The sequence below is a fragment of the Lampetra planeri genome, chromosome 2 (genome assembly GCF_965212315.1).
Source record: "Lampetra planeri chromosome 2, kcLamPlan1.2.h2, whole genome shotgun sequence".
Classification (NCBI taxonomy): domain Eukaryota; kingdom Metazoa; phylum Chordata; class Hyperoartia; order Petromyzontiformes; family Petromyzontidae; genus Lampetra; species Lampetra planeri.
Window position 1 is genome coordinate 23560851 of NC_136108.1, and position 26608 is coordinate 23587458.

The window sequence follows — 26608 nt, forward strand, 5'->3', positions numbered from 1 at the left end:
TGCGGTCCGAGACATGTCGTTTGGTTTCCCCAATGTAACTGCTACCACAGAGGCAACTTAGTTTGTAGACACCAGGGTACTGTATGTCTGGAACCACATCTTTTACAGACGGTACCAGATCACGGATTTTATGTACTGTGTTGAATCGGACCTGGATCTTGTGTTTAATCAGGATTTTGGAGATCTTTTTTGTGACCCCAGCAATGTAGGGTAAGGTGATGGTCTTGAAAGGCTCCTCAACAGGATCTTTCTTGGTGGTTGGAGTGATGGCTTTGCGGATTGTGTAGTCGGAGTAACCATTAGCCTTAAGAGCTTGGCGTACGTGTTTGAGTTCACTGGAAATGTGTTCATGGTCGGAGATGCATTGGGCTCTATGATATAGAGTCTTGATGAGATAATTCTTCTGGGATGGATGGTGGTGGGAATCCGGTTTTAGATAAGCATCCGTGTGGGTGGCTTTCCTGTAGACAGAGTGGCTCATTGAACCATCAGGTCTCCTTTTGATTAGGACATCCAAAAAGGGTAGCTTGCCATCATTTTCGACTTCCATGGTGAATCTGATGGCTGGGTGTATGGAATTGATATGGTCGAGAAATTGGTCTAGAGCAGGCCGGCCATGTGGCCAGATGACAAAAGTGTCGTCTACGTACCTCTTCCATAAGGTCGGGCGTAGAGTCGCAGTCTGGATGGCGTCCGTCTCAAATTTCTCCATGAAGATGTTGGCTACAACCGGAGATAAGGGGGAGCCCATTGGGGTGCCCTCAATTTGCTTGTAGAAGGTTCCATTCCAGGTGAAGTATGTATTGGTTAAGCAGTGTCTCACCAGGGGGGGTACCCCAGCATTCAGTCCTTGATGAACCAAGTCTTCAATGATTGCGATGGTGTCAGGCACAGGCACCTTGGTGAACAAGGAAACCACATCAAAACTGACAAGCAGGTCGTCTGGGGACAGGGCAATCCCCTTGATTGTTGATACCAGGTCAGTAGAGTTTAGTACTGCAGAGGTGGTTTTTCCAGTGAAAGGCCGTAGGATTTCGGACAAAAAACGAGCCAGTTTGTAAGTCGGGGAGTTGATAGTAGAGACAATGGGACGAAGAGGTGTATCTTCTTTATGTATCTTTGGCAAGCCGTACAATCTTGGTGGCCTGGCTGCAGAAGGTTTCAACGAGAACTGTTTGGTCTGATCAATTAATGCGGTTGAAGCAGAAATGATGTTGTTGGTTTTGGAGACGAGGCTGTTGGTGGGGTCTCTTTTTATTTTTGTATAGCTGCCATCGGTGAGTAGTTCTTGAATTTTGTTGTTGTATTCTATTTTGTCCATGATGACAGTGGCATTGCCTTTGTCGGCTGAGAGGATGACAATGTCATCCCTCTTTTTTAATTGAGCTAATTCAAAACGCTCATCTTTGCTGATGTTGCTAGCTGGCATCTTAGCGTTTTTGAGGGTTACAGAGATTTCCGATCTTGCTACGTCTGCAGCGATGTGACTCAAGCCCTTGAGAGCTACATCTACTCGAGCAATTATATCATTAACTGGTATGTGTCTAGGTGTGACTGCAAAGTTTAGTCCTTTAGCTAAAACGGATTTCAAACCTTCAGAAATAGGACTGTTACTGCGATTAATTACGACTTTGTTAACATCTAGCTTTTCAATGTGTGGGTCCGGTTTCTTGTTTGAGAGGCGGTTGAATTTGGAAATCAAGTTGTCCTTACATTTAGTCGACATAGCGGCAGCTGAAGAGGCAGTCATTTTTTCCACATGTTCCCAATCCGATGTGGACATTGTTGCACTCAAGGATAAGTGTGATTTGTAGAGTGTCTTGTCTAACTGATCTAGTTCGGTGCGCATAAGTCTGATTTTCTCTGAGATAAGAGCTAAGCTCGAAAAATGAATAATATTTGTCGCGACAACCTACGCGTTAAGCGAGCTTAATTATTTCCGCCCTCGCTCGGGGATCATATCTTTTGTCTCACACAGCTTAAGTTGTTTTGGTTTGGAAGTTGAAATGCGACTTATTCCATTATGCCCCAGTTATGCCGAAACCGTGTTCCCGATGTTTCATCGTGACCCGATCTCTCATGGAGATGTTATTCCTTGCGTGTGCAATTTTTGCTGTCCGTGTTGTGGGAAGACAAAGACGGTTGTTTCCACGGTGGAAGCGCCCGGCGCATGCGCTTATTTATTTATTTCTGAGAGCGTGTTAATTTCCTTTGAGCCATTGCCCGGGAGTTTTATTGGTGTCATTTCCCGGCTTTGTGCCTGCGTGTGGAGATCCTCTCGGAAAGACAAAGACGGTCGTGTTGCTGCTGTTGTTTTCAGGGGGTTGTTGTGTTTGGTTAATTTTGAGAGCCTTATTCACCGTTAGCTCCTAGGATATTCACTTTAATTCCGTACTTATTATTTGACTTCTTGTGATTATTTAATCTGCTATCCCGGCTAAGAATTTTGTTTTGGAGCGAAATATATGCCATAATTGTTCTTCGATGCTTCGGCCCGGCCGTGTAGAAATTCTATAAAGGTAAATAATGTCAGTATTTAATTAACAATGATGGGTCGCGATTCTGGTGCAGACTGTAGTCTGATTTTCAATTGTAGTGAGGATGGATACTGTTTGCTTACTTCATGGCTAAGTTGTACTAGTTTGTCTAACATGGTTCAAAACCCGTTTGTGTTTTTTTTCGTTAATGTTGTTCCTTTGTTAAGAATATAATTATATATTTCGTGGCCTGGTTTTGTACTTAAAAAAGGGGTTTTTTTTTCTTTACGAAAGGATGTTTCTTCCAGAACCCCCCGGCTACCATTCCCCCCTCCCTTGTTCCTCTTGTGTGAAATTCGGGGAGTTTTTATGATCTTGATTACCCTTCTTTCATGCCCTCTTTCCTTTGAAATGAGGTGTGCGCACATCTGTGTTAGTGTGTGGGGGCCTCTGTGGGAGTGTGAGGGCGTGTCCGTTCTCACGTTGCCCCGTGTATATTAAAAAAAACGATATTATCTATGTTGGCAGAATAATTCTTAAAAAAAAAATTTAAAATTAAAAAGGGGGGCATATATCCAACAGTCCGCCCTTTTGTAAATTATCAGGGGTCGATTTGGCCACTGGCGAATTTTCAAACAAAGTAATGCCCCCTTTTTATGTCATGCATCCCATCAGCCGCCCTTACTCTCGGCGGTTATTAACGCGCGTGCACGTATTACAATCTTAATCTGGTTACATCTGAATTAGCAAAGGAAATAACAACCGTTAACATCGATATTGCGTTACATTGGTTCTTGTACATCATAATTCCGACGAATATTCATTTTTGTTTTTGCTTAACATGGTTACATTTGAATTAAGCAAGGAAAATAACAACACGTTAAAACATCGATATCATCAGTTACATGGTTCTCATACATCATAATTCCGACGAATTTCATCTTTGTTTTTGTTAAATCCTGGGAAACGCTAGGTAGCGGTTTCGAACGCATTTATGCGTTACCTTCCTCCTGTTGCCTGGTTTACCACTTATCACTTTGATAATTCGATCACGGTTTTCGGGTTCGTTTTTGTAATTTCCTCTCTCACTCTCTCGCGTCGTGGGAGTGTGTGGTGAAAAATTGTGCTGTACATAATCAGAATTCGCGCACACAACCCACTTTGACACTTGGTTCGTGGCATTCGCTCTCTCTGCGATTACATGCACATTTGCCGAGTTTGTGTGTCGATTTAATTCTGTCCCTCGTAATGTTGCCCTCTTTGTTTTTACGAGTGTGTTAGATTTTAACACCATTCCCGATATGTCATGAACATTCGTCTCCATTTTAGCACTCCGATCCACATACATTTTGGTTTCCCTTGGATATTTTTCATTCAAAGGCTCACGCCTGCGCTCCTCAGGGCGTGTCTCTGTGTTCTCTCTTTGTACTGTCCGATCACGCTTCAATGCAACCCTGTCCTTGTATTCGATCCGCGCGTCATTTACAAGAGCACTGCTCGTGTTTTTGCCCGCCCCGTCACTTGCAGCCTGCTTGTATTTCTCATTGAGCTCCGGGTTTAATACCTCGGCGGGTGGGGCGCGTGTTGGCCGCTCGCTCGCGCTCACTGTGGGTTGTTTATCATGTATTTGGACCGCATTCTGTGTTATTCCTCTATTCCCTCCTGGTATAGCCGGTGGAGGAATTGGTCGGAATTGGATCGATTGTGTTTGACCTCCCATCCTACGATTCTTCTGCATGTTCGCATCCATACCTCCGCGGTTTGTGTAACACCTTCCCGCTAGGTGGTTATCTTGCCATCTCTGTGCGTAATTTGAACCTTGCGTGTGTCGTGGGATGGGGTGTTGATATGGTTCTGTTCTGAACCTCTCCTTCCTACGATTCTCGTACATTTTTGGCCCAGTGTTTTTCCCATTTGGGTGCCAAATTTTTTTGGATTGTTACTTCGCCATCTCTGTGGGTAATTTTGACCTTGTGTGTGTCGTGGCATGGGGTGTTGGTATGGTTCTGTTCTGAACCTCCCCCTCCTGCGATTCCTCTGAATGTTCGGCTTTGTGCCGCTCTCATTCTCGTGCCAACCTCTCTCTGGGTTATTTTGCCACAGGTACGTGTGTGTTTGCTCTTCTAGGCATTGTGGGACTGTTCGGTGATTTTTATTCCTCTCTGAGAGGCTGGGTTCCTTATCCCTCTCACTGTGTTCTGGATCCGAATTCTGATTCTTAGCTCTGTATAACCATGCCATGTACGCCTTGCTCTCTATGCGGCGTAAGGATGCGGTTTCTGGATTCAAAACCATTCTCACCCTTTCTGTAATCTCTGGGCTCAAGGATTCAAAAAACATAATTTTGAACATTTTATCTCCTTCGTGGTATTGATTCACATCACCTGCGTAATACGCTCTTTTAAATTGTACGAGGTAGTCACGTGGATCTTGGTCCATGCCCTGGGTCATCGATTTTACAGCATAAAACCCTTCAGTGAGTGTCGAATATTCTCCAAACTTCCGAATCACTGCCAGGCTCAGTTGTTTAAAATCATTTCTAACCTTGTGTGGTAGTGACATTACCCATGGGATAGAATCTTTATGTAAGGTCCGTTTCAACAAACTCGCTTTTTCATCCCGTCTCATCAGCCCTCTAATCATTGCCTCCTCTTCCACTGTCGCGATATGTGTATGTATATCCATGGACTTATTGTGGGGGTCAAAATCGGGAATTCTGACTAGAGCCTTGTCCATCAATTTAAGGGTTTTACTGGTGAATAGGTATTCCGAAAGTTGATCGCCGTCAGCGTCATCATCAAACAAGTTATCATCAGGCAATCTGTCACTTTTATCTGTTCTGTGTGGGGCGTGATTAAGCGGTGTGCATTTTCTGTGTGCGCGCCCAGTGCCGTGTCGCTCGTGTTGCCATTTCCCTTCAGTTTTTGCCTCTGCTCTTAGTGGAGCACGTCCTGTCGACTTTACTTTAACATTTTGCTTCCCTCTATCTGTGAAGTTGTCAATCTCACATGTTTTTGTTTGCATATGTATCTCTCCATCCCTTCTCTCGAATTGTGAAGGTTTCTGTTTGTCAAGGATTTTTTGTTCGATATCCATAATTTTTTTGCGATTAGTCCCTGGACTCTGTCCACGTACCCAAGAGTGTGATTTAATGTTACTTCCATATTTATTCTGTGGATCCACGTCTGTGAGTTTCGCTGGTGTCGCGAGCCCTGATCTCTCCTCCCTTACGATGGTGTGGGGACATTTTTCCTCGTTTATTAGAGACGATTTCTCTCCCGTTTCCTTTCCAATTTTTTCTTTATTCCACCATCCCTGTCTGTATGCCTGTGTGAGAAGACATGAGTCCTGTCCTGCCTTCTCTGCAGTTTTTGCATCGTGTTCGCCTTCGTTACCTTTTATCCAGTCAATTAGTTTCCCCCGAGGTGTGTTCGGGTTATCGATACAGCTCCCTTCCCATATGTCTCTCTGACTGTACTGCTTTGTAACAGATTGGTCGGTACGTTTTAATACGAGTTCCCCGTACCCCGTAACCCATTCAAAAATTATTCTTAATCCTATCATCTCAAGTGGCAGGAGTTACTTTGACCTTTCCTTTCAGAGTGCATATAAAACAATTATCTCACAGAGTGTGGTCAGTTTGACTCGAGCTATTCTGTAATTTTCCGATTCAGTGTGCGTACCTCTAACACCATTTATCACAGGGTGCAATCGGTTTGATACGATATTATCTTAATTCCACTGTCTCTGTTTCAACCTGCTATTCTGGGTTTTAACCTTAGAGGGCGTTTTTTTTTTGTTTTACGCCCGTTTACAATCACAATGCAATGTTTGGTCACGATATTCTGGTTAACACGAAGTGATTCATTCCATCATCCATGCAAAACACTGTCTGTGAGAGATCCCGGACGAGCCCCCATTATGTTGTATGTGTTGGAGTTATGAAATTTTGATGAAAATAAGAAAATTTAATAATTTTCCGAAAAATGCGCAAATCGCATTAATTATGTTAATGTGTGTATTAACATGCATAAATTATGATGGTGTGAGTAATTATATGCATAATTTATGATAATCGCGGAGATAGTCGTGGTAATTTATGCGGATGCTTGCGCTGATGTTAATGTGAGCAGTTGTGGTAATTAGGCTCAGCTTCGTTTATCCAGAGTTATGTCAATCAGGATAACACGATGATCAATGATTAAACGTTTACCGATTATCCTAGTGTGTGTTATGATATTTAGGTCTCCATTTTCATATCTCATCACAGGATACAGTTATCAAAAATAAGATGGTTTTGCATGGACTTGGAAAGAATCACTCGAACAGTTGGTGTTAAGCAATTTTATTCTAACAAGCATGTGACATTCTATCATGCAGGTCAAACATGCGTCAATAATCCATGAATAACCAAACACTTATGCATTTGCGATATCAAGCATTCGATTAATATGGATAACTAAAATTCTTATGCAATTACGAGATTAAGCATTGACTAAAATGAATGAATAAACACTTATGCATTTACTAAATTGAATAACTCCAAACTCTTATGCATTTTCGATATTGTGCATTTAACGAACTGAATGACCAAAAATTATTATGCAATCGTAACCTCTACCTCTCCACCAGGCATCTCATTAGTTCGTTTTTGTATCGATCACCATCGGCGACTGGCCGAGTTTGAAAACAAGCATGACACATTTCGTTTTGCGTTAATAAAAGCACTTATTGTATCCCCGAGGCGAAAGTATATGTCAATAGATTCATCGGTAAGTATAATATTCTTTTAACGGAATGTTGGAGTCAATGGTGGGTGAGGGCGTGTTGCGGGAGAGCTAATCTGGCTCTGTTTTAATTAATTCTTCGGCGAGGCTCTATGACAAAGGAAACTGGTTTGACAAGATTTTCTCTGTGTTTCCTCGAGTCTGTATGTGGGGAGCGATACAACCTCTCTGCCGTCTGTGCGAGTTGCAGCTGACACTTTCTCCGCGATGAGGTGAGCGGCGGCGCTTGGCGGCGCTTGGCGGCCCTCGGTAGCTGACGGCGCGGTGGCGCGTTCTTTGTAGCTGACGGCGCGGTGTCGCGCTCTCGGTAGCTGACGGCGCGGTGGCGCGCTCTTGTAGCTGACGGCGCGGTGTCGTGCTCTCGGTAGCTGACGGCGCGGTGGTGCGTTCTTTGTAGCTGACGGCGCGGTGTCGCGCTCTCGGTAGCTGACAGCGCGGTGGCGCGCTCTTGTAGCTGACGGCGCGGTGGCGCGCTCTCGTAGCTGACGGCGCGGTGGCGCGCTCTCGTAGCTGACGGCGCGGTGGCGCGCTCTCGTAGCTGACGGCGCGGTGGCGCGCTCTCGTAGCTGACGGCGCGGTGGCGCGCTCTCGTAGCTGACGGCGCGGTGGCGCGCTCTTTCTCTCCACTGCTGGATGACGAGTCGGTTCTCGTTGGTTGTCGCTCTGGCGATGAACGATGCTTTCGCTCGTTGCTGGTATTGACGTTGGGTTGAAGTTGTTGGCTCGAGAGTGATAGCTGGAATCTCCGTCCGTTTCACTCGCAGCTCGGCGGCTCAGTGTAGTAATTCTTCTTAGGTGGTGCAGACCTCGGCTTGTAGCAGCACGTCGCTACCTCGCGATTCTCGTCATGCTGGATGACGAAAGCTTCTTGACGATCTGTGGTGGAGTCGAAGCCCTGGCGATGTGTGGTGGGGGGCCAGGCCCCTGACGAAGTGTTTTGAATGGATTTTTTTCCGGCTTATATTGAGAAAAATCCCCTCCGTTTCCCGAGTTGTTCAAAGTCTGTCATAAAACCTTCCTGTGTGTGACCATCTGCATCCGTGTGTGTGTCCGTCCGTGTGTTTCGCTTGCGTGTTTGTCCGTGTGTTTATTAGCTTTGAAGACACAGCTGTTGTCGTTCTGGAAGGGGGGGGGGGGGGCTCGTGACGGCGCCAACGAAGTTATACATTAGCCAGACCGATGATTCGCGTCGAGTTATATATATATATATAAAAGAGATATTCGAATCCATGTTTTTGTTACTGAATAATATTTGTCGCGACAACCTACGCGTTAAGCGAGCTTAATTATTTCCGCCCTCGCTCGGGGATCATATCTTTTGTCTCACACAGCTTAAGTTGTTTTGGTTTGGAAGTTGAAATGCGACTTATTCCATTATGCCCCAGTTATGCCGAAACCGTGTTCCCGATGTTTCATCGTGACCCGATCTCTCATGGAGATGTTATTCCTTGCGTGTGCAATTTTTGCTGTCCGTGTTGTGGGAAGACAAAGACGGTTGTTTCCACGGTGGAAGCGCCCGGCGCATGCGCTTATTTATTTATTTCTGAGAGCGTGTTAATTTCCTTTGAGCCATTGCCCGGGAGTTTTATTGGTGTCATTTCCCGGCTTTGTGCCTGCGTGTGGAGATCCTCTCGGAAAGACAAAGACGGTCGTGTTGCTGCTGTTGTTTTCAGGGGGTTGTTGTGTTTGGTTAATTTTGAGAGCCTTATTCACCGTTAGCTCCTAGGATATTCACTTTAATTCCGTACTTATTATTTGACTTCTTGTGATTATTTAATCTGCTATCCCGGCTAAGAATTTTGTTTTGGAGCGAAATATATGCCATAATTGTTCTTCGATGCTTCGGCCCGGCCGTGTAGAAATTCTATAAAGGTAAATAATGTCAGTATTTAATTAACAATGATGGGTCGCGATTCTGGTGCAGACTGTAGTCTGATTTTCAATTGTAGTGAGGATGGATACTGTTTGCTTACTTCATGGCTAAGTTGTACTAGTTTGTCTAACATGGTTCAAAACCCGTTTGTGTTTTTTTTCGTTAATGTTGTTCCTTTGTTAAGAATATAATTATATATTTCGTGGCCTGGTTTTGTACTTAAAAAAGGGGTTTTTTTTTCTTTACGAAAGGATGTTTCTTCCAGAACCCCCCGGCTACCATTCCCCCCTCCCTTGTTCCTCTTGTGTGAAATTCGGGGAGTTTTTATGATCTTGATTACCCTTCTTTCATGCTCTCTTTCCTTTGAAATGAGGTGTACGCACATCTGTGTTAGTGTGTGGGGGCCTCTGTGGGAGTGTGAGGGCGTGTCCGTTCTCACGTTGCCCCGTGTATATTAAAAAAAACGATATTATCTATGTTGGCAGAATAATTCTTAAAAAAAAATTTTAAAATTAAAAAGGGGGGCATATATCCAACAGTGCGTACGGCTTGCTCGGTTGCGATGCGCGCTGGCGTGGAGGCAGCTCCTCACCGGATGTCCTCCACGATGGCTCTGCACGGATCCTCCACCGTTGGCCTCCTCCCCCTCCCCCACGTCTCCATCGGCGTTTGTCGTCTCGGCTGTCCCCTCACCCTCGGACGCGGCTGCTCCATCCACGTCGGCCACTATGCCCGAGGCGACCTCCTCCAGCACCTCGTCTTTCTTCTCCTCCGCCTCGTCAATGTTCCCCTCCACCTCGTCAGTCTTCTCCTCCACCTCGTAGGTCGAAGGTGCAAGGGCGAACTTCTGACAATCCTCATCTCCTGGATTTCAGTTTCATTCGGTTACAATGTCATCATCATCGATCATCACAAACCATGGTCTGAGCAGCAGGCATGCAATCATGCATTAATCCATGCATTTAAAAATACTCTTTATGCTTATTATACATTCATTGAGGTGTCCTTTTGAGAATACATAGGTGACGATTTATGCAAATCAAGTTCAAATGATATGTTACACTTACGGTAATGGTTACAAACATAACGGTGCAACAAGATGGGGAAACAATGAGCAACAATACAAATGAGACAAAAATAAGAATTGACTCCTGAATTAAATCACGCCAATCCATTACATTACTCATGTAGTAGGTTCAAGGAAACTTGGACGACGTAGTCGGAGGCACACTTATTTATTGAACTACAGTTGTTTATTACAGGCCGAGATATACAACACTCGAAGGGGTATCGGCCCCTTCACCCGCCTAACAGGGAGATCCCACAATCTCTGTCCCGGCTAGCCTACTCCCAGGTCCTCCACTACAGGGCTAGGGGAGGCTAGCTGACCCAGCTCTGGTCAAGCTGGGATTACGGCACCCTGAGTCCCCAGACCGGCTCTTATAAGAACATCGGCTCTGGGCTCTCGGGGCCACGCCACTGGCTTGCCCGGGTCGGTCCTGAGAAGGACGGCGATCCAGGGAAGTCCCAGGGCCTATCTAGCCAGTCTTCTTTCTTCGCTGGTTTAAGCTAAACACTGAATCCCGAGCCCTCCGGCTCACCGCCTTATATAGCAACTCCCCCACCGAGGGGTGGGGCCGTGGGGGATCCCAGCGCCGTATTAGCCCCCCAGGCTAAACGGTGCGGATGTGGATGTAAGCATCCTTCCGCGTGCGGGCATAACCACCCCCGGTGTGTTTGTTTGCCCTCCCGTAACACCTCTACACTCATAAAGAAGGAGGGAGGGAGGGGAGGGGAGGGAGGGAAGGTCAGGGGCAGTCATTGGTTTGGGGGGTTCAGACAATGAGCTCTCTACACTTGGGGATCTGATTTCACCTCTTGTGAAAGCACGACTCTTGAACCCAGTAACATCTCTGTGATGCGGTGCACTAAAGCAAGCGATGCACGAGCTCTGTGAGCAGCACTGCTGCTCCCTGAGTGCGGCTATATCAGTGTCATAGCTACCGGACGAGTCGGAGGTCTCTTCATCCTCGGACTCAGAATCTGACTTGGCTTCGGACTCCACGGATCCACTCTCCTCCTCCTCACTGCCATTGGTCACGTCATAGTCTGAAACAGTAGCAGCAGCAGGTTTGAATGCCTGACAAACGAAAGACAAAAAGAAATAAATAAAGCTCGATATATATTTTTTACATTTTAAATAAGATTGTTTTCAATTTGTGTGCCACATTATATTTGCTCTTACATAACGTGCTATACTATTGTAATAAAGCTCGTTGAGACGACTGCTGGAATCCGTCTTTTATTCAACCTATGTTACAGTTACTTCACGCTGCTGGCAGGCAGCATGAGAGGGACAGATAGACAGAGAGAGACGCACTGCCACGTGGCAACTCGGAGCCCCGCTCCCGCGTGGCCCCCTTCCTCTGTTCGTTCCCGTTCTGACCATGTGTCGTTCGTCTCCACCCCTATTTAATACCCGGGTCACGTGGTACGTTTCCGCCAATCCTCGTTAGCCTGCATCGAATCTTCCAGGCTCCCTCGTCAGCTCCCGGGACCACGCCCCTGACTCATCTCCCCATTGGCTGAGGCCAAAGCCAGCAGAACCAATCCTTATAGCTGTCACCTTTCCATCACGTCAGGGCCATGCCCCCAGGCTTCCCCCCATTGGCTGTAAACCAGGACCGGCAGAGCCAATCACCATGACGAGTTGTGATACGTCAGTGAGCCGGATATATCCTCATATTACATCACCCCCCCCCCCCCCCCGGGAAAAGGGTGACAAGCCGAATCCAATTTAGATAATTATTAGGGCATCTGAGACGCATTAACAAAGTAAGGGGGGGAGTAGGCGTCTACGCGCAACACACGCGTCATTAACCGGACGGATCCGTGACGTGGGAATAGACAGGAGATGAAAAATGACATTGGAAATTATGGTGGCAGACGCGCCTGTGTCCACCAAAATACGGACATCGATCCCATCGATGGTACCTCGTACCGTCGATGAGCCCGACGCGGCAGCTACCACCCTACGGGCCAATTTTTTCCATTGTGTCGTAGAGTGTGGCATCGACACAGGTGTACAACAATTTCCGTCCGGAGCGCAAACATGTGTGCGAGTGGATGGGTGATGTGACAAGACCTGCCGGGTGTCCGATTTGTGCCGACTCACCCGAGGGTGTCGTGGATCCGCGTCCGGTGGAGGAGGTGGAAGCCGACCTGACGGGAGCTGAGAAGGCAGAGGTCGGCAGCGGCAATCCCGGGCGAAATGGCCCCGTCGGCCACACTTGAAGCACGTGGCCGTCGTCGCCTGGCGGTTGCTCGTCCCGGGCCCTGCACGTGGTCGACCCGTATCATCATGCTGGTTGCGCAGCCGGCGTCTCGGGACTCAGCGAGGAACAGCAGCCATCATCTCGTCATCGCCGGAGTCATCGGAGCAGTGGACGACCCGCCGTGGAGACCACCCCAACGGTGGACCGTCTATTTGGGGATTCCCCATCCATGCCGCCATCTGATCCCAGCGCTTCAGATTGAACTTAGCGTCCAAGCAGCGCGCCACCCATCGCGACGTGAGCGGTTCGTGGCCGCATACCGGCAACAAGATGTTCAGTTCCTGGGATAGCTCAAGCATTCGGGAAAGGATGAGAGGATCCAGGAGATCAGCCGATGAGTCGGGGTAGGCGGCCATGGCCAGAGCTAACAGCGCCCCCCGGTAGGCCAAGGGCGATTCCTCTGATCCTCGACGACGTGACATAAATTTTCTGGTAGCCGCCGTCGGCGGGTCATAAAACTCCGCCATTTCTGTGAAAGCATCACGAAGCGTCGTCTTCTTGGTCGCCGGGATGGATCGGAAGACCGCCAGGGAGACATCATCCAGCAGCGTGGGCAGCGCCTCCAGTGCCTCCGTCCATCGAACGGATCTAAAGGCCGACTCGAAGCACCACATGAAGGCACTCCAATCGCCCCCGGCGATAAATTCCTTGATTTGAGGAAGGCGATGTCCGCGGTGAATGTCCGACGCCTCGAGCGTCTCCATTCCCGCTTCTCGCGTTCTTCGCGGCTCTGTCAAAATGGCGTCTGGCGGCTGGGTGGCGACAGCCCCGCCCAAGATGGCGTCCGGCGGCCGCCTTGCAGCAGCCCCTCCCAAGATGGCGTCCGGCGGCTCCATCGCAGCCGCCCCGCCCAAGATGGAGGCCTCTCCCCGCGCGGCAGGAGCAATGGCGGACGTCGATTCCCGCTGAAAATCCTGGTCATCGGCACTCGGCTGAAACCCACGCGGCTGACCAAGGGCCGCTGAGGATGCGACCGCCGTCACCAAATTCAGCAAAATCGCGCGGAGCGACTCGATCTGCTCCGCCAGTAGCCGCCATCCCTCGTCCGCAGTCGAGGCCGTCGCTTCTCCAACCTGTAGGCGATGAGCGGCGCCGAGGAGAGCAGCAGCCGGAGGCAGAGGACCCGCAGCTCCCAGCAGTTCGTCTTCGTCCGCCTCAACTTCTTCCTCCGATGGAGGGTCCGGTGGGTTCTTCTTCCTGAGGTGCTTGGACATCTTGAAGGATCGTCCAAACGGTCTCAGAAGATACTTCTGACACCAATGTAATAAAGCTCGTTGAGACGACTTCTGGAATCCGTCTTTTATTCAACTTATGTTACAGTTACTTCACGCTGCTGATAGGCAGCGTGAGAGGGACAGATAGACAGAGAGAGACGCACTAACACGTGGCAACTCGGAGCCCCGCTCCCGCGTGGCCCCCTTCCTCTGTTCGTTCCCGTTCTGACCACGTGTCGTTCGTCTCCACCCCTATTTAATACCCGGGTCATGTGATACGTTTCCGCCAATCCTCGTTAACCTGCATCGAATCTTCCAGGCTCCCTCGTCAGCTCCCGGGACCACGCCCCTGACTCATCTCCCCATTGGCTGAGGCCAAAGCCAGCAGAACCAATCCTTATAGCTGTCACCTTTCCATCACGTCAGGGCCATGCCCCCAGGCTTCCCCCCATTGGCTGTAAACCAGGACCGGCAGAGCCAATCACCATGACGAGTTGTGATACGTCAGTGAGCCGGATATATCCTCATATTACACTATACTACAACGTGCTATATTATAACGTGCATAGCTTGGGTTGCATGGTCACAATCACATTGTGGCTTGATTTAAATGTTCTATTTACGAAGGAGATGTGCGCATTGGCTTGTCGTTGTTCTGATGCAGTTGATGGAGGCATGTCAAAGCCAGGAGGTGCAATGTATGGGTCTCTAATGAGGTGATTATTCTGGACGTCCGCGTTGTTCCACTCAGTTCGCCAGCGTTTTTCCGGATTTTAGTGAGGTTCTTAGATGGTGACAACCGTCATCCCAAAAGGGGGATCGGGACTTAAGTTGGTGGCAAGGTACATTGTTGAGGTCTCTAAACAATACGAGTGCAGTTGAGAGTGACTGAAGAAGGGAAACTTTATTTTTCTGACACACACACACATTTCAGCATCTGCCTCGTCAAAAGGAATCAATGCACCACTCCGTCATGGCCGGTAGATTATTATTGTGAATGTACATTTTTTTTACTTCTCTTCTTCTTTCATATGACTGATGTAGATGCAGAACAACAACTACAATTTCACATGTAGGTGGTCAAGCCAGGAGTAGCGAGCGGAGTGTATCGTTGTGATGTCTTCTTCGTATTTGTGGATCGAGCATTGTATGGTTTCACGTTGTACGATCTGTTCTGGATGACCACAGCCACACACTGCAGAGTTTTTAATTTTCCATTTGTGCATCAGGTATCCGCATCTGCCATGGTTTGTGCGGATGCGGTTTCGGACCATGAGTTTCGTGGAAGATTAAACCGAGGGATCTTCTGCGTTAGGTCTTTCACAAGGTGTGCCAGTTCTTTTGAACTTACACTGAAAATGTCTAGTGTCTTCAGTGGCAATGTGAAACTATTAAAATAAAAAGGGATAAAAATGTTAAAATATTTATTCTTACACGTGCAATTCAATACATGAATTGTCAGCTTAATAATAAATATTAAATCGATTTAACCGATGTATCGCAATCTTAATATTAACTAGCACAACTCTTTTTTACGATCAAAGCACGTACAGTCAATTATTCAATCCAAATGTTTTTCCTGAAGGCGACATTCATGATGAAGGTTTACTCAAACTATGTGCCATATAAAGCAACCGGCCGCAACCTTGGCCGTGTCCAAGGCTGCGGCAAGAATGCACGCCGTAGTGCTGCCCCACAGCGCAGTCCACGGCCCTTTTCCACTGGCACATCCAGTCCGTGCCAGCGCCGAGCCCCCCCATAGAACGGGTGGTTTTCGATTGGCTATTTGCCGTGCCGATATTAAATCAAACTGTAATACGCCGCCCTTACAAGACCTCTCAAAATGGACCAGGGGCCAAACAGGTCCAGAGGCGGTGCTCATAATGAAGTGTCCATTGCGTACGACGCGAACAGCGTCAATGTGACTGCACAAATTTATGGAAACATGGTCGAGTGGTGGTTCTCGGTTCAAGCCCAGCATCAGCCCTGGTTAATGTTGCCAGTTTATTCACCATAAACAAAGAGATCAATTTCACAATGAATTCTAATAATCCTGTGACGCTGTATTTAAAAAATAGAATTGGCCACGTGTAACTACATCATGTTCCAAATTTGCCAAATCCGATAAAATACTTGCAAATTACTTTATCGGTGAAAAACCACATAGGGACCCGTGTCTCACCACTGCGGTGTCGAGGCTGCCACACTGGCTTAAAGCTAAACGATACACATGGAGCTGCTTCGCACAATGCAGAGCATGAAAACTGATACAATTATACAGATTTAAGTTTGCCTATTAAAACTAAATTCGTTCTCAATTTTTGTTTTCCAAATGCGCTATCGGCGTCATGTCAAGAGACGAATAAATAATCCATTCGTAAATCTCGCATAACCGTGCAGGCCGTGTGTCATTAAAATGCTGTGGGTGGCCTTTTATCTTATACACAATAGGAGCCAACACTTTCACATTAGCTGTGTTATGAGATTGTGCAACGCACGAGAGTCAGGCTGAAATTGTTATTCTCAGAGATGGAATGAAGAAAATTAAGTGCAAAACCAAGTTGAAGAATATTTTAGTTTTGTGCAGTCGCTAGTGACGGGGCTGGGACGATCAACTTGCTGGACTTGACAACTCAGTTGCAACCCAAGCGGTCTAAATGCAGATTCAAACCCAGAATCTCATTGTTGCCAACGCACCGCTTTGATCTCTGAGCCACCCGGCCACTTTGCATATATAGTGTTAGGATATATTTTTAGTTAATGTCACCACTGTACACTCTCTTTTAAAGGTGTTTTTCAATATCTACCTTTGGGATGTTTGCCAATATTCACAATTATTTTTTAAGAGTGACAAGAGAAAACCCATGCATCTTATGTGATACTTTGTTGTGCTCTGCATTGGCAGTGATTACATAACACTTAAACGTATTCGAGTTATCGACAAATGAGTTTTAAGTTCATAATAATTAACTAATATTACCGCGCACAATTTCGGAAACGAACTTAACATTGAGTGCCACTCGGAGGCGGAAAGTACACTCAAACTTTGCACGGGCAGTGTCGCACACCTACTTGCTGTACTGCCTCTTACCAGCTGGAGGCGGGTGGGCCCATGCACACCACGTACACACCTGGGTGTTGTGATCGAGGATGTCCAAGAAAGAGCCGAGGCCCAGGCTGGGGAGGTCACGCGAGTCAAAGTGCTTGGCAAGCTGCATCTCCACGCGTGACAGCGCGGTTAGGCCCAGGGGCTCTGCTGTCTTACTTGCGTGGCTCAGCAGATGGACAAACTGCTCAGCTACCTCCTTTGCGAAGGAGAGAAGCAATGCCATTGTCGGAGAGGACAACGATGCTGTAACTCGCTCCAATAGGCTCAACAACTGCAACTCTCTCCCCCCCCCCCCACGTCTCGTCTATGGCCTCCCGATAAGTTTCATCATCACACTCCAGATGACTCAAAAAACAAGTTTAAAACGAAGGCCTTCGCAACCAATATTATCCGTAATCGAGATTTTTGGGCTACGTCACATAAATAGTGCATATTTACATGTATTATTGACTGCATGTTTACGTGCTCTAACCCAAAAATCTCGATTATGGACTCAAAAAACCGCTGGCAGACTTCTCACTGAGTCCCGTATGCAAGACGATATCGCTCCAATATTCGAATTGTTCAAATATTCCCCGAACCAGTCATGGATCAATTTCAAGATCACACTCAGCATTCTGAAGGTCCTCCGTGGTCTGACAATTATTACGTTGCCATGTTTACGCAACTTACAAATAGTTTTGCCCTGTTGAATCGATCACCAATCCCAAGTGACGGTAATGTTACGGTAAAAAAAAACTCAGTGGGTGACCTCTGGGCACAGCATTACCTTGCAAACAGACGACCAATCGAGTGAAATAAACATGGGAAACGCACCTCGATGAACAGTGTGACTTCCCTGTGTGTTCGGAAAAACTCATTCATCGCAGGCAAAACGAACATGTTCTGAATGCCCACGTCTTTCAGGAACTGCATCTTGAGGTGTTGGAACACCAATTGCCTAGCAAAAGAGGAAAACAGCAGGAACGACGTGAATACATAATCGCCATGCAGCAGTCTACGCCAGTCAATTTCTCACAGCGGTAGTAAGGTCCTTATGTGTCTGGGAGCACAAGGCAGATGCAGGTGAGTGAGTAATAATTTCCATCCCTTACGCCAATACTTATTTCAGGCTGTGCAAGAGATGACACCGGTTAATTATCACACAAGCAAATTAGAAAGCTGCCATGCTGTTAATGGTTTGTATACTGAACTCACAGACCAGAGGTCGCTTAATGGGTACACCACAGCTGATCGGCAAGTCGCGTGTGATGCAGCAAAGTGTGGGTTTCAGCCAGCTCTTCCAACACATCTGGTCAACATGGAAAAGTAGAATATGGGATGTGTGGACCAATCAGTTTCAAAGACAATGCATATATTATCAGAGCATGTTTGCATGTTCACCACAAGTACGTGTGGTTAATGCAGACAGGATTCCTTGAATAAGGATTCTGTTTGGTGTTTTAACATCTTGACACCTGTTGTATTGCCAGAAAGGGTAAAACCTATTGTTATATGGAAAAGTAGACCAAATACTCGTAAAGAGTTCGCTCTCATGAAGGTCTTTTCACCAGCGGTGGTGTGACCAAGCAATTGCAGAGCTGCACTTTAATATAATTCAGGTCAAAGCCAGATACACATTGGAGGATAAACATCCCACGGTGGCTGGGCAATTGTTGTGCAATAATGTCAGGTCAAACTTACTTAGGATATTTACAGGTACGCTTTATTCATGCCACACAGGTAGAGAGTTAAGAGTGAAACCTGGGCCACTGGCATAATGAGTCACGGATTATGAGTCACCCGGACTATGGGTTATTGTATTTGTTTATGGTTGCTATACAAGCCATCAAATCTACACCACGAAGAGAGTTGATGAACAAGTAGGAGAGTGTGTAATCGGATTACATACATGTGCACAGGCGTTTCAGATGTGAATATAACATAAATAGGGTCGACGACTCAAAAGCCGCTCTTTAGGATGTTACACTCAATAATATTTACATTTAAAAATCAAGGTCAATAACCCATAGTCAAATGGGTAGTGCATCGATGTACAAATTGTGGTTACGGATGACTGCTAAAGAAGAAAATGCTGAATGCGGGTTGGAAGCGAGTTTAAACGTGAATCTACACCATTTTAATATATCTTAAATAACCCGTTGCAAACATGAGCGTAATTTGAAATGTAGCACTGTACATCAGAACTATTTGAAATACGTTAGAGATTTGAAACTATCCAAAACGAAAAAGGGGGAAAGTATTTTTTTTCTATCATAATACAGGTTTTTGGGGGTTTGGGTTAGATCGGGAAAATATGTTGTTAAACCCGCCACCACCCGACACAGCCAATTAGTAAGGTTTGTCACGTAAACAGAACATGCCAATTTGTTTCAAGTACAGCACACCGGTTGTGTGTTGGAGAGCAAAGCGACAACATTTACAATCTGAGCACGACGTTTCGACAGTAATTACAATCAGCAATATCAGGAAGATTTGTGGATTAAAAATATATATTTATTTAAATCTATATTTTAAAACATATAGAGAAACTGGAACAGTACAGAATTGGGTGGGGCATATGTCGAAAAGAAAATTACTCCAGCTTACCTTGCAAGAACTAATAAGTAGTGTGGCCATGTGGCCTTAATGACAGAGAAAGATTGAACAAAAGTTGACGTTGGAATGAAGACAAATGGACAAGGAAGGACACGGACTGCATTTCACGCAGCCGCACCTCATTCACATCGCCGAGTGTGTCTCGAAACCTTACCACGTCTACAAAAATTAACGGACATCGATTAAAGTGGTGCCATTAGATTTACAATTAGTCTGAATTTTTAGTACACATTTAATGCCTAGGAATACAAAACATGTTGTAAGAGAATACAGGACGTTTAAACAATTTCAAATACTGCTTACTACATCCAAAGCCATTTGAAGAGTCGTAATTTAAAATCAAATGGCAGAGTAAAAGATTTTCATTTATTTCATTGCTTCCATTCTAACATTTCCGAACCTGTGGTGGGCTCATTGCTTGCATATTAAACACTCAACACGAGTCATTATTATGAGTTCTTGCGATTAAGTGGTACATATCGCACAATATATTATCCACAATTTGCCATGGTGTTTTTCAAAATATCGTAACTTGATCATATATGTTAAGTATATTATTCCTGACCAAATGTTAATGATTAACAAAAGCGCAAGAATTACGGTTGTTCTAGATTTGAAGCTTTCGTGACTGCAAGGATTCATATTCTTAGGTTTTTTTAGGTAAAGTCACGTAGGTAAAACATTAAAATTAATAAAAGTAAAATAAAATAAAAATCACGACGTTTCGGAGGCAACACAAGCTTCCGTCTTCAGGTGGAACCGTCACAGCCACGACAGCTGCATCAAGTAAATGAGAGATTGCAAGAGCTACCACTTCGTATATATAATGGTTGAAGAGGGGGGAATGGCCAAGTACGGCACACTTTTTATTCATATGCTAAATGAGGCTTAAGAGGGTGAGCCTTTGTTATGGAGAGGTATGGTTTGTGACTAAACCTGGCCTACATAGCAATAGTGTGAAAAGGAGAAAACAACTAAACATGGTAAAACAATTCTAGATTTGAAGCTTTCGTGACTGCAAGGATTCATATTCTAAGGTTTTTTCGGTAAAGTCACGTAGGTAAAAACATTACAATTAATAAAAGTAAAATAAAATAAAAATCACGACGTTTCAGAGGCAACACAAGCTTCCGTCTTCAGGTGGAAAAACAAACATGGCTGTCTATCAATAACCTGTAACAGTTGTCTGTCAAATAAGATTGGCCAAATAAGTGTAGTTAAATCTTTTTTGCATGGTTAATCACATCTTTCCAATGATTACTCAGTTTGTAACCATCATCACGGTTGAAATTATGTCTGTGTTTGTATATTTGTATGGCTTCGTGTACAAACCTTTGATGGTAGCCAGGAGGTTTGCAGAGAACCTTGGTCTATTGTTATGTAGGCCATGTTTAGTCACAAACCGTACCTCTCCATAACAAAGGCTCACCCTCTTAAGCCTCACCTTACCATATGAATAAAAAGTGTGCCGTACTTGGCCCTTGAAGGGACGCCGCCGCGTTACCCTATCATCTCGCTCAACCACGCAGCTCAAGAAAGTAGTTCGCCGTCGACCGCTCAGAAGTCGCGTTATGGCGGTGCGCGTTCCGCGTTGTGCGAAAAGCGTTGTTGTGAAAACGCGCTATAGCGTGAACACGCGGGACAGACCCAGTTTTGTGTTAACTCCCTGAGATAAACTTGCTGCCAACTCGATGCGTAGTATACGCCCAGTGCTCCGCCAATTGTTGTGAGCGTCACTCCTCTACCCTCTGTTGTTAATGGAGGGAGACTGCACCCAACTGCCCAGTATCATCATTCGCGAGCCTCTTCAAAATGCTGATCTTGATATCGCTGGAACCAGTCATCGGCCTTGACCTCACCCCACAAGAGTGCAATTTTAACCGCTCAACATCAAAACACAATGATGGGTCGCTTGCACCAATCGCACAACATCACAGCATTGACTCTCAACTGCAACCTGTGTAGAGGGGTCAAGTGTGTCAACAATTGTCCTGATGCTGCAACTCGTGCTGCGAAGTATTTTCCTTGCCATATTACCTGACAAACATAATGAGCACAACCGGTAAGTCAAATGAAACGAGAGGTGGGCAACCTGTACTTTAAAATATTATTAATAGCAGGCAATTTGAACACGACTTACAAAAACACCGATGCAGCTATACACATGCCAGATTGTCCAGATATTCGGCTGATACTAATAGGGTTTATTTGCCAGTGTTGTACATTACTTGAATTACATTTGTTTGGGCGGCAGGGTGGTGCAGTGGTCACGCCCGTGCATGACATCTTCTGAAGGAGTGCCTGGCTTCGCTTTCCTAATTATGGTCCCTTTCTCTGCATGAATTTACTCCCATAGCAAAACAACAACAAAAACATACAACGTAACTGGTACTAGCCAAACATACAAATTACTCCTGCGAAGACTTGGCAGGCCCCTCCTGAAAAAGAGGCTTGTTTCCCAGGGAAACAAGCCGATCATTGCTACAACTCGGTGGGCTCTCATAAAATTGTCTTTTCCGAGACCAAGGTTCTCTGCAAACCTCCTGGCTACCATCAAAGGTTTGTACACGAAGCCATACAAATATACAAACACAGACATAATTTCAACCGTGATGATGGTTACAAACTGAGTAATCATTGGAAAGATGTGATTAACCATGCAAAAAAGATTTAACTACACTTATTTGGCCAATCTTATTTGACAGACAACTATTACAGGTTATTGATAGACAGCCAGACTTGTTTTACCATGTTTAGTTGTTTTCTCCTTTTCACACTATTGTTAGGTAGGCCAGGTTGAGTCACAAACCGTGCCTCTCCATAACAAAGGCTCACCCTCTTAAGCCTCACCTTACCATATGAATAAAAAGTGTGCTGTATTTGGCCCTTCCCCCCCTCTCCAACCATTATATAAACGGAGGGGTAGCTCCTGCAATCTCTCATTTACTTGATACAGCTGTCGTGGCTGTGACGGTTCCACCTGAAGACGGAAGCTTGTGTTGCCTCCGAAACGTCGTGATTTTTATTGTATTTTACTTTTATTAATTTTAATGTTTTACCTACGTGACTTTACCGAAAAAACCTAAGAATATGAATCCTTGCAGTCACGAAAGCTTCAAATCTAAAATTAACAGATACTTTTTGGAATTTGGCAAACAATGTATTTTGTTCAGTTCTATTCCAATGGTGCTATTGGCACCATGTCATGAGATGAAGTATCCCTGTGCAACTCTCACACAGCAGTGAACCACCTCATGTAAGAGAACAGCTCGTGGAAGGAGATATCATTGCACTACTCATGACATCCCTTCGTGACCGTTTTTTATCCACTAGGAGGTTATTGCAATTTCCTACATGACACGCGACATCAGAAGTGTTTGCTGGAAGTGTTTGGTAACTGGGATGAGACCATTAATGAGAAGCCAGTTTAATCATGGCTAAGTGGCTGAAACCCAGAGTTTAACACAACATCCTAGCAGCACCACATCACATCTCTAGACTCCTCAGCACAGGCATACAAATATGGTCAACATATGCATACATTACTTAATTTGTGAAACTATCATTACATCCAAATGAAATGTAGTGTGCATTACGTACCCAAAGATTCCAGGTTGGGTTCATCCACCTTGGGGATGCTCTTCTCAACGCAGCCTCCTGCTTCCGTGCAGTCCATCCTCTTGATGTCCGAATTCTGGCTGTTGCTACTGCTGCAATTGTTTCCGCTGGTGGTGGTCTTTTTACTTTTAACAGACTTAGGTCCACTTCGCTTTTCCTTCTTCTGTTGCAAGGCAATCAACACTTTTATGCTCGTAATAGGATCGAGAGCAGCGTATGGTTTATTCTCACTGACTTGTGAAGCAGTTTCTTGACGTGGAACTAGGCCAAAGCATTCAAGAAAATTTAATTTCACGTAATTTATCTTAACGCCGCTATCTTCTGTCGAAGCGTAATCATGTTCAGGCTTCGGTCTGTACAAGAACTGTGCGTGAAGACTTTTGTGAGTTTTCAGGATTTCAATATGACACACAAATCCGCAGACTGAGCACATCTCATAGGGCAACGGTGGATTCAACACCGCATTGGCAAAACTGCAGTTATTCACCAAACCTGGTGCACCCTTTATCATGTAGTTCTTTTCGTGGGTCTCCATATGCCTTGTGAATTTGCCTGGCTGATCAAAGCATTGTCCGCAGATGCCGCACCATTGGTCACGGGTCTTCTTGTGCTTTCTCATTTGGGAATCTAGGCACCATGCCAGTTGGAATGTTTTCCCACAGACATCACAAGAGATTAGTTTTTTCACTCTAGTAACTCTATCGGATTGAGGTGGGCTTGAGACGTATGCTGGTGAAGTGCCATCGATGGTAAAGGCAATTCTCCCAGCACCATGACTCGCAGCGGAGTTGCTCTCACACATCTGAAACAAAAGACAAAGGTCATGCGCATTACACCCATGTCATATGTGTACTCACAAAAGCATACCATAAGGTGACATAAGATTCATATATACTACAACTCATTATACCAGAACTCCACAATATTGCAGTTCCTATCATCTACGATTTTACTCCTCTGATCCACCCATATTGGATTTTGTTTCTTAACAACAATGACTAACTTCCTCCATTTTCATAATGTTACCCACCAAATAGGCCTTTATGTTTTTACACAACAACAAGATAATGATGGCACCATACGTTCAGTCCACTATTCACAACACTCTGACTCGCAATCTCCATATAAGATTGTAATATCATTTCTGTATGAGGGCCCGTCAAAAAGTTTTGAGAATGGACACTTTTTTCCAAACAACCAACTAAAATAGTCTTCATTAAAATATGGTACTATTAATGGCTTAAAACTTTCGTGACTGCAGGAATTCATATTCTTTGGTTCTTTTGGAAAAGTCACGTAGATCGAAAAATAATAATAAAAGTAAATAAAATAAAAAATATAAACTAAGACGATCGCTTGTGATTGAAACGTCGTAGTTTAATTTTTTTACTTTTATTATTATATTTTTTCTATCTACGTGACTTATCGAAATAACCAAAGAATGCTGTTAATGGCACTCATAAGTGAACTTCATTATCTCTCATGCTAATTATTACAATATTAACTAGTTACCCAGGAAAGCCTCATTGAGTCTAAATACAGCTTTTTCAGAAAGGTCCCATTGCATTGATATGTTTGTGTGAGTGGAACCCAGAGAGACCCCACCTCATATGGGGAAATAACACAACTCCGCACAGATAGATTCAACCCACAAACTCAATAAAGCATTCCCTGCTCAACAAAGCATTCAAATGAAGTTGTTTTCTTTCGATGTAAAGCTTTCGTGACTGCAGGGATTCATGTTCTTGGATCTTTCGGTAAAGTAACGTAGAAGGGAAATAATAAAAATAAAACATAATAAAATTCTCACGTTTCGGCCACAACACAAACAACACAAGCAGCTGTGAGGACGGCTGCTTGTCTTGTGGCCGAAACGTCGTGAGAATTGTATTGTTTTATTTTTTTATAATTTTATTATTTCCCTTCTACGTGACTTTACCGAAAGATCCAAGAGTATTAAACTATACTTGAAGATGTGTAATTTATTTTAAAATGAGAATGTAATGCCGCAGTTGCAAGCACAGGCCAACTCGTATCTGCATATAGTGTCTGGGCCTCCTCACTTCACAAACCCGCATTGACCAGCATGGCGAAGTATGGTTAAACAACTCCCACGAACGACATGGTGTGGGGGAGGCCTCTATCAAAACGCTGAATCGACAAATGGCTGATACATGTCACAACATTGTACGTCATGACCGTTCTCTCGTTAGCACAAGCCGTCTATGTAGACAATAGAGGACACGGCACACGTGTACACGATGCTTATGTGCGTATATTCAGTGTGTGTATCACGTAATAATTATATAAGGTTGCGATTATGCTCAAAACTAACCAAATGTAAAACATCACGAATAACTCTGGAGGTCTCGAGAGCCTGAACAATATTTGAAGTAGACGCTGACCCTTGGCCACGAGTTCTTATGAACTATAAACTAAACTATAAACTATTTTTATTTTACCAGGTAAGGCCCACTTGAGCTGTATAGCTTTTATCAGAAGCGACCTGGACACAAGTGATAGCTCAACGAAGTGGCTTATCATGTGGACATTTATGGCAACCAAAACTCTAAACTCACGTTTCTAAATGTGGAGGGGAAAACCAAAGGACCAAGAGAAAATCTATGTGACCACGGGGAAAAAAATATACAAATATAGAGCAGGCGTCAGGATCGGGATGGAACCTACACGCTCCTGTAGGCCAGGCGAGGTAGTTAACATCTCGCCACCGCGGCGCCCCTTATTAAAAGCTTAGCCATGTCTAGCAAGGTAATTGTATCATATGACTCGACTCATGGCACCACAAGTGATGTATTAAACAAATAAAACAATAATAGAGAGGCGCTACTTACATTTAACAATGTTGTTGTTAACTTTAAAGGAGCGCGCTTCTCTGGCTTGTAGTCCGGCGTTCGCGGTCTCCTCTGTGATTGGTCAGCTCAGATGTCACTCAGGGTGAGACGCCAAGCCCCCTTTGTTATTGCGCGGCCCCTCAAACTTTCGGGTTAGGCCACGCCCCACGACCATGCGCCGCCCACTGTCGGTCAAGCCACGCCCCCACGTGTCAGGCCAAGCTCACCCCAGGGTTAAAGCCCCACGTCCACAATATGAAAATTTATCTATATACTGGAGGAGGAATCCTATGAGCTATTGAGATTTATTTTCACAGTTATCCAGTAAGGGCTGGTCAGAACGTTACAAAAACAATACAAAATATTACCATAGGAGTGCTCATAGAAATGTAAACAAATCACTTAAATACTGTATATAAAAATCTAATATTTTTTTATTCATCTGATCCTGTGTATCGCCTTCACATTAGCGAGCAGCATCTATGAAGACCGGAACGGCACACGAGAGGGTGGTGGGTGGACATCACCACGCTTGGCCGTCTTTGTCTCCCCCAGTGGCGATGTTTACACAACGCACCAAGTACTCATTTGAAGCCGCCGAGTTGAGTTCGGGGAGGCCCAGGACCGGTTCGGATAATCTTCACTGATGGTATTGGTGACCATGAGTGGGAATCCAACTCCAGTTGCCGGGTTCGGATGGACAGCCTCCCAGCGTGAGGCTGATTCGCTTACATCTCGCCAAGGC

The 26608-nt window shown here is 45.3% G+C and overlaps 1 protein-coding gene across 3 annotated transcripts; it reads right to left on the minus strand.

The window, feature by feature from the left end:
* Positions 1 to 1251: 1251 nt before the first annotated feature.
* LOC144730286 (uncharacterized) lies at positions 1252 to 26554 on the minus strand. Of its 3 annotated transcripts, XR_013587805.1 has the most exons (9): positions 25864 to 26554; positions 22994 to 23813; positions 19385 to 19552; positions 17993 to 18086; positions 17612 to 17735; positions 16818 to 16991; positions 12313 to 15074; positions 11142 to 11246; positions 1252 to 10001 (listed from the first exon to the last, which is right to left on the minus strand). XR_013587805.1 is itself a non-coding variant. In XM_078610976.1 (8 exons), the coding sequence occupies exon 6, from the start codon at positions 13684 to 13686 to the stop codon at positions 12529 to 12531; it is 1158 nt and encodes a 385-aa protein (XP_078467102.1). In that variant the 5' UTR covers positions 13687 to 15074; positions 16818 to 17735; positions 17993 to 18086; positions 19385 to 19552; positions 22994 to 23813; positions 25864 to 26554; the 3' UTR covers positions 1252 to 10001; positions 11142 to 11246; positions 12313 to 12528. The 3 variants fall into 3 exon arrangements, 1 of the variants encoding a protein (XP_078467102.1); XR_013587806.1 differs by having other exon boundaries at positions 16818 to 17735; positions 17997 to 18086; XM_078610976.1 differs by having other exon boundaries at positions 16818 to 17735.
* Between the last annotated feature and the right edge of the window lie 54 nt (positions 26555 to 26608).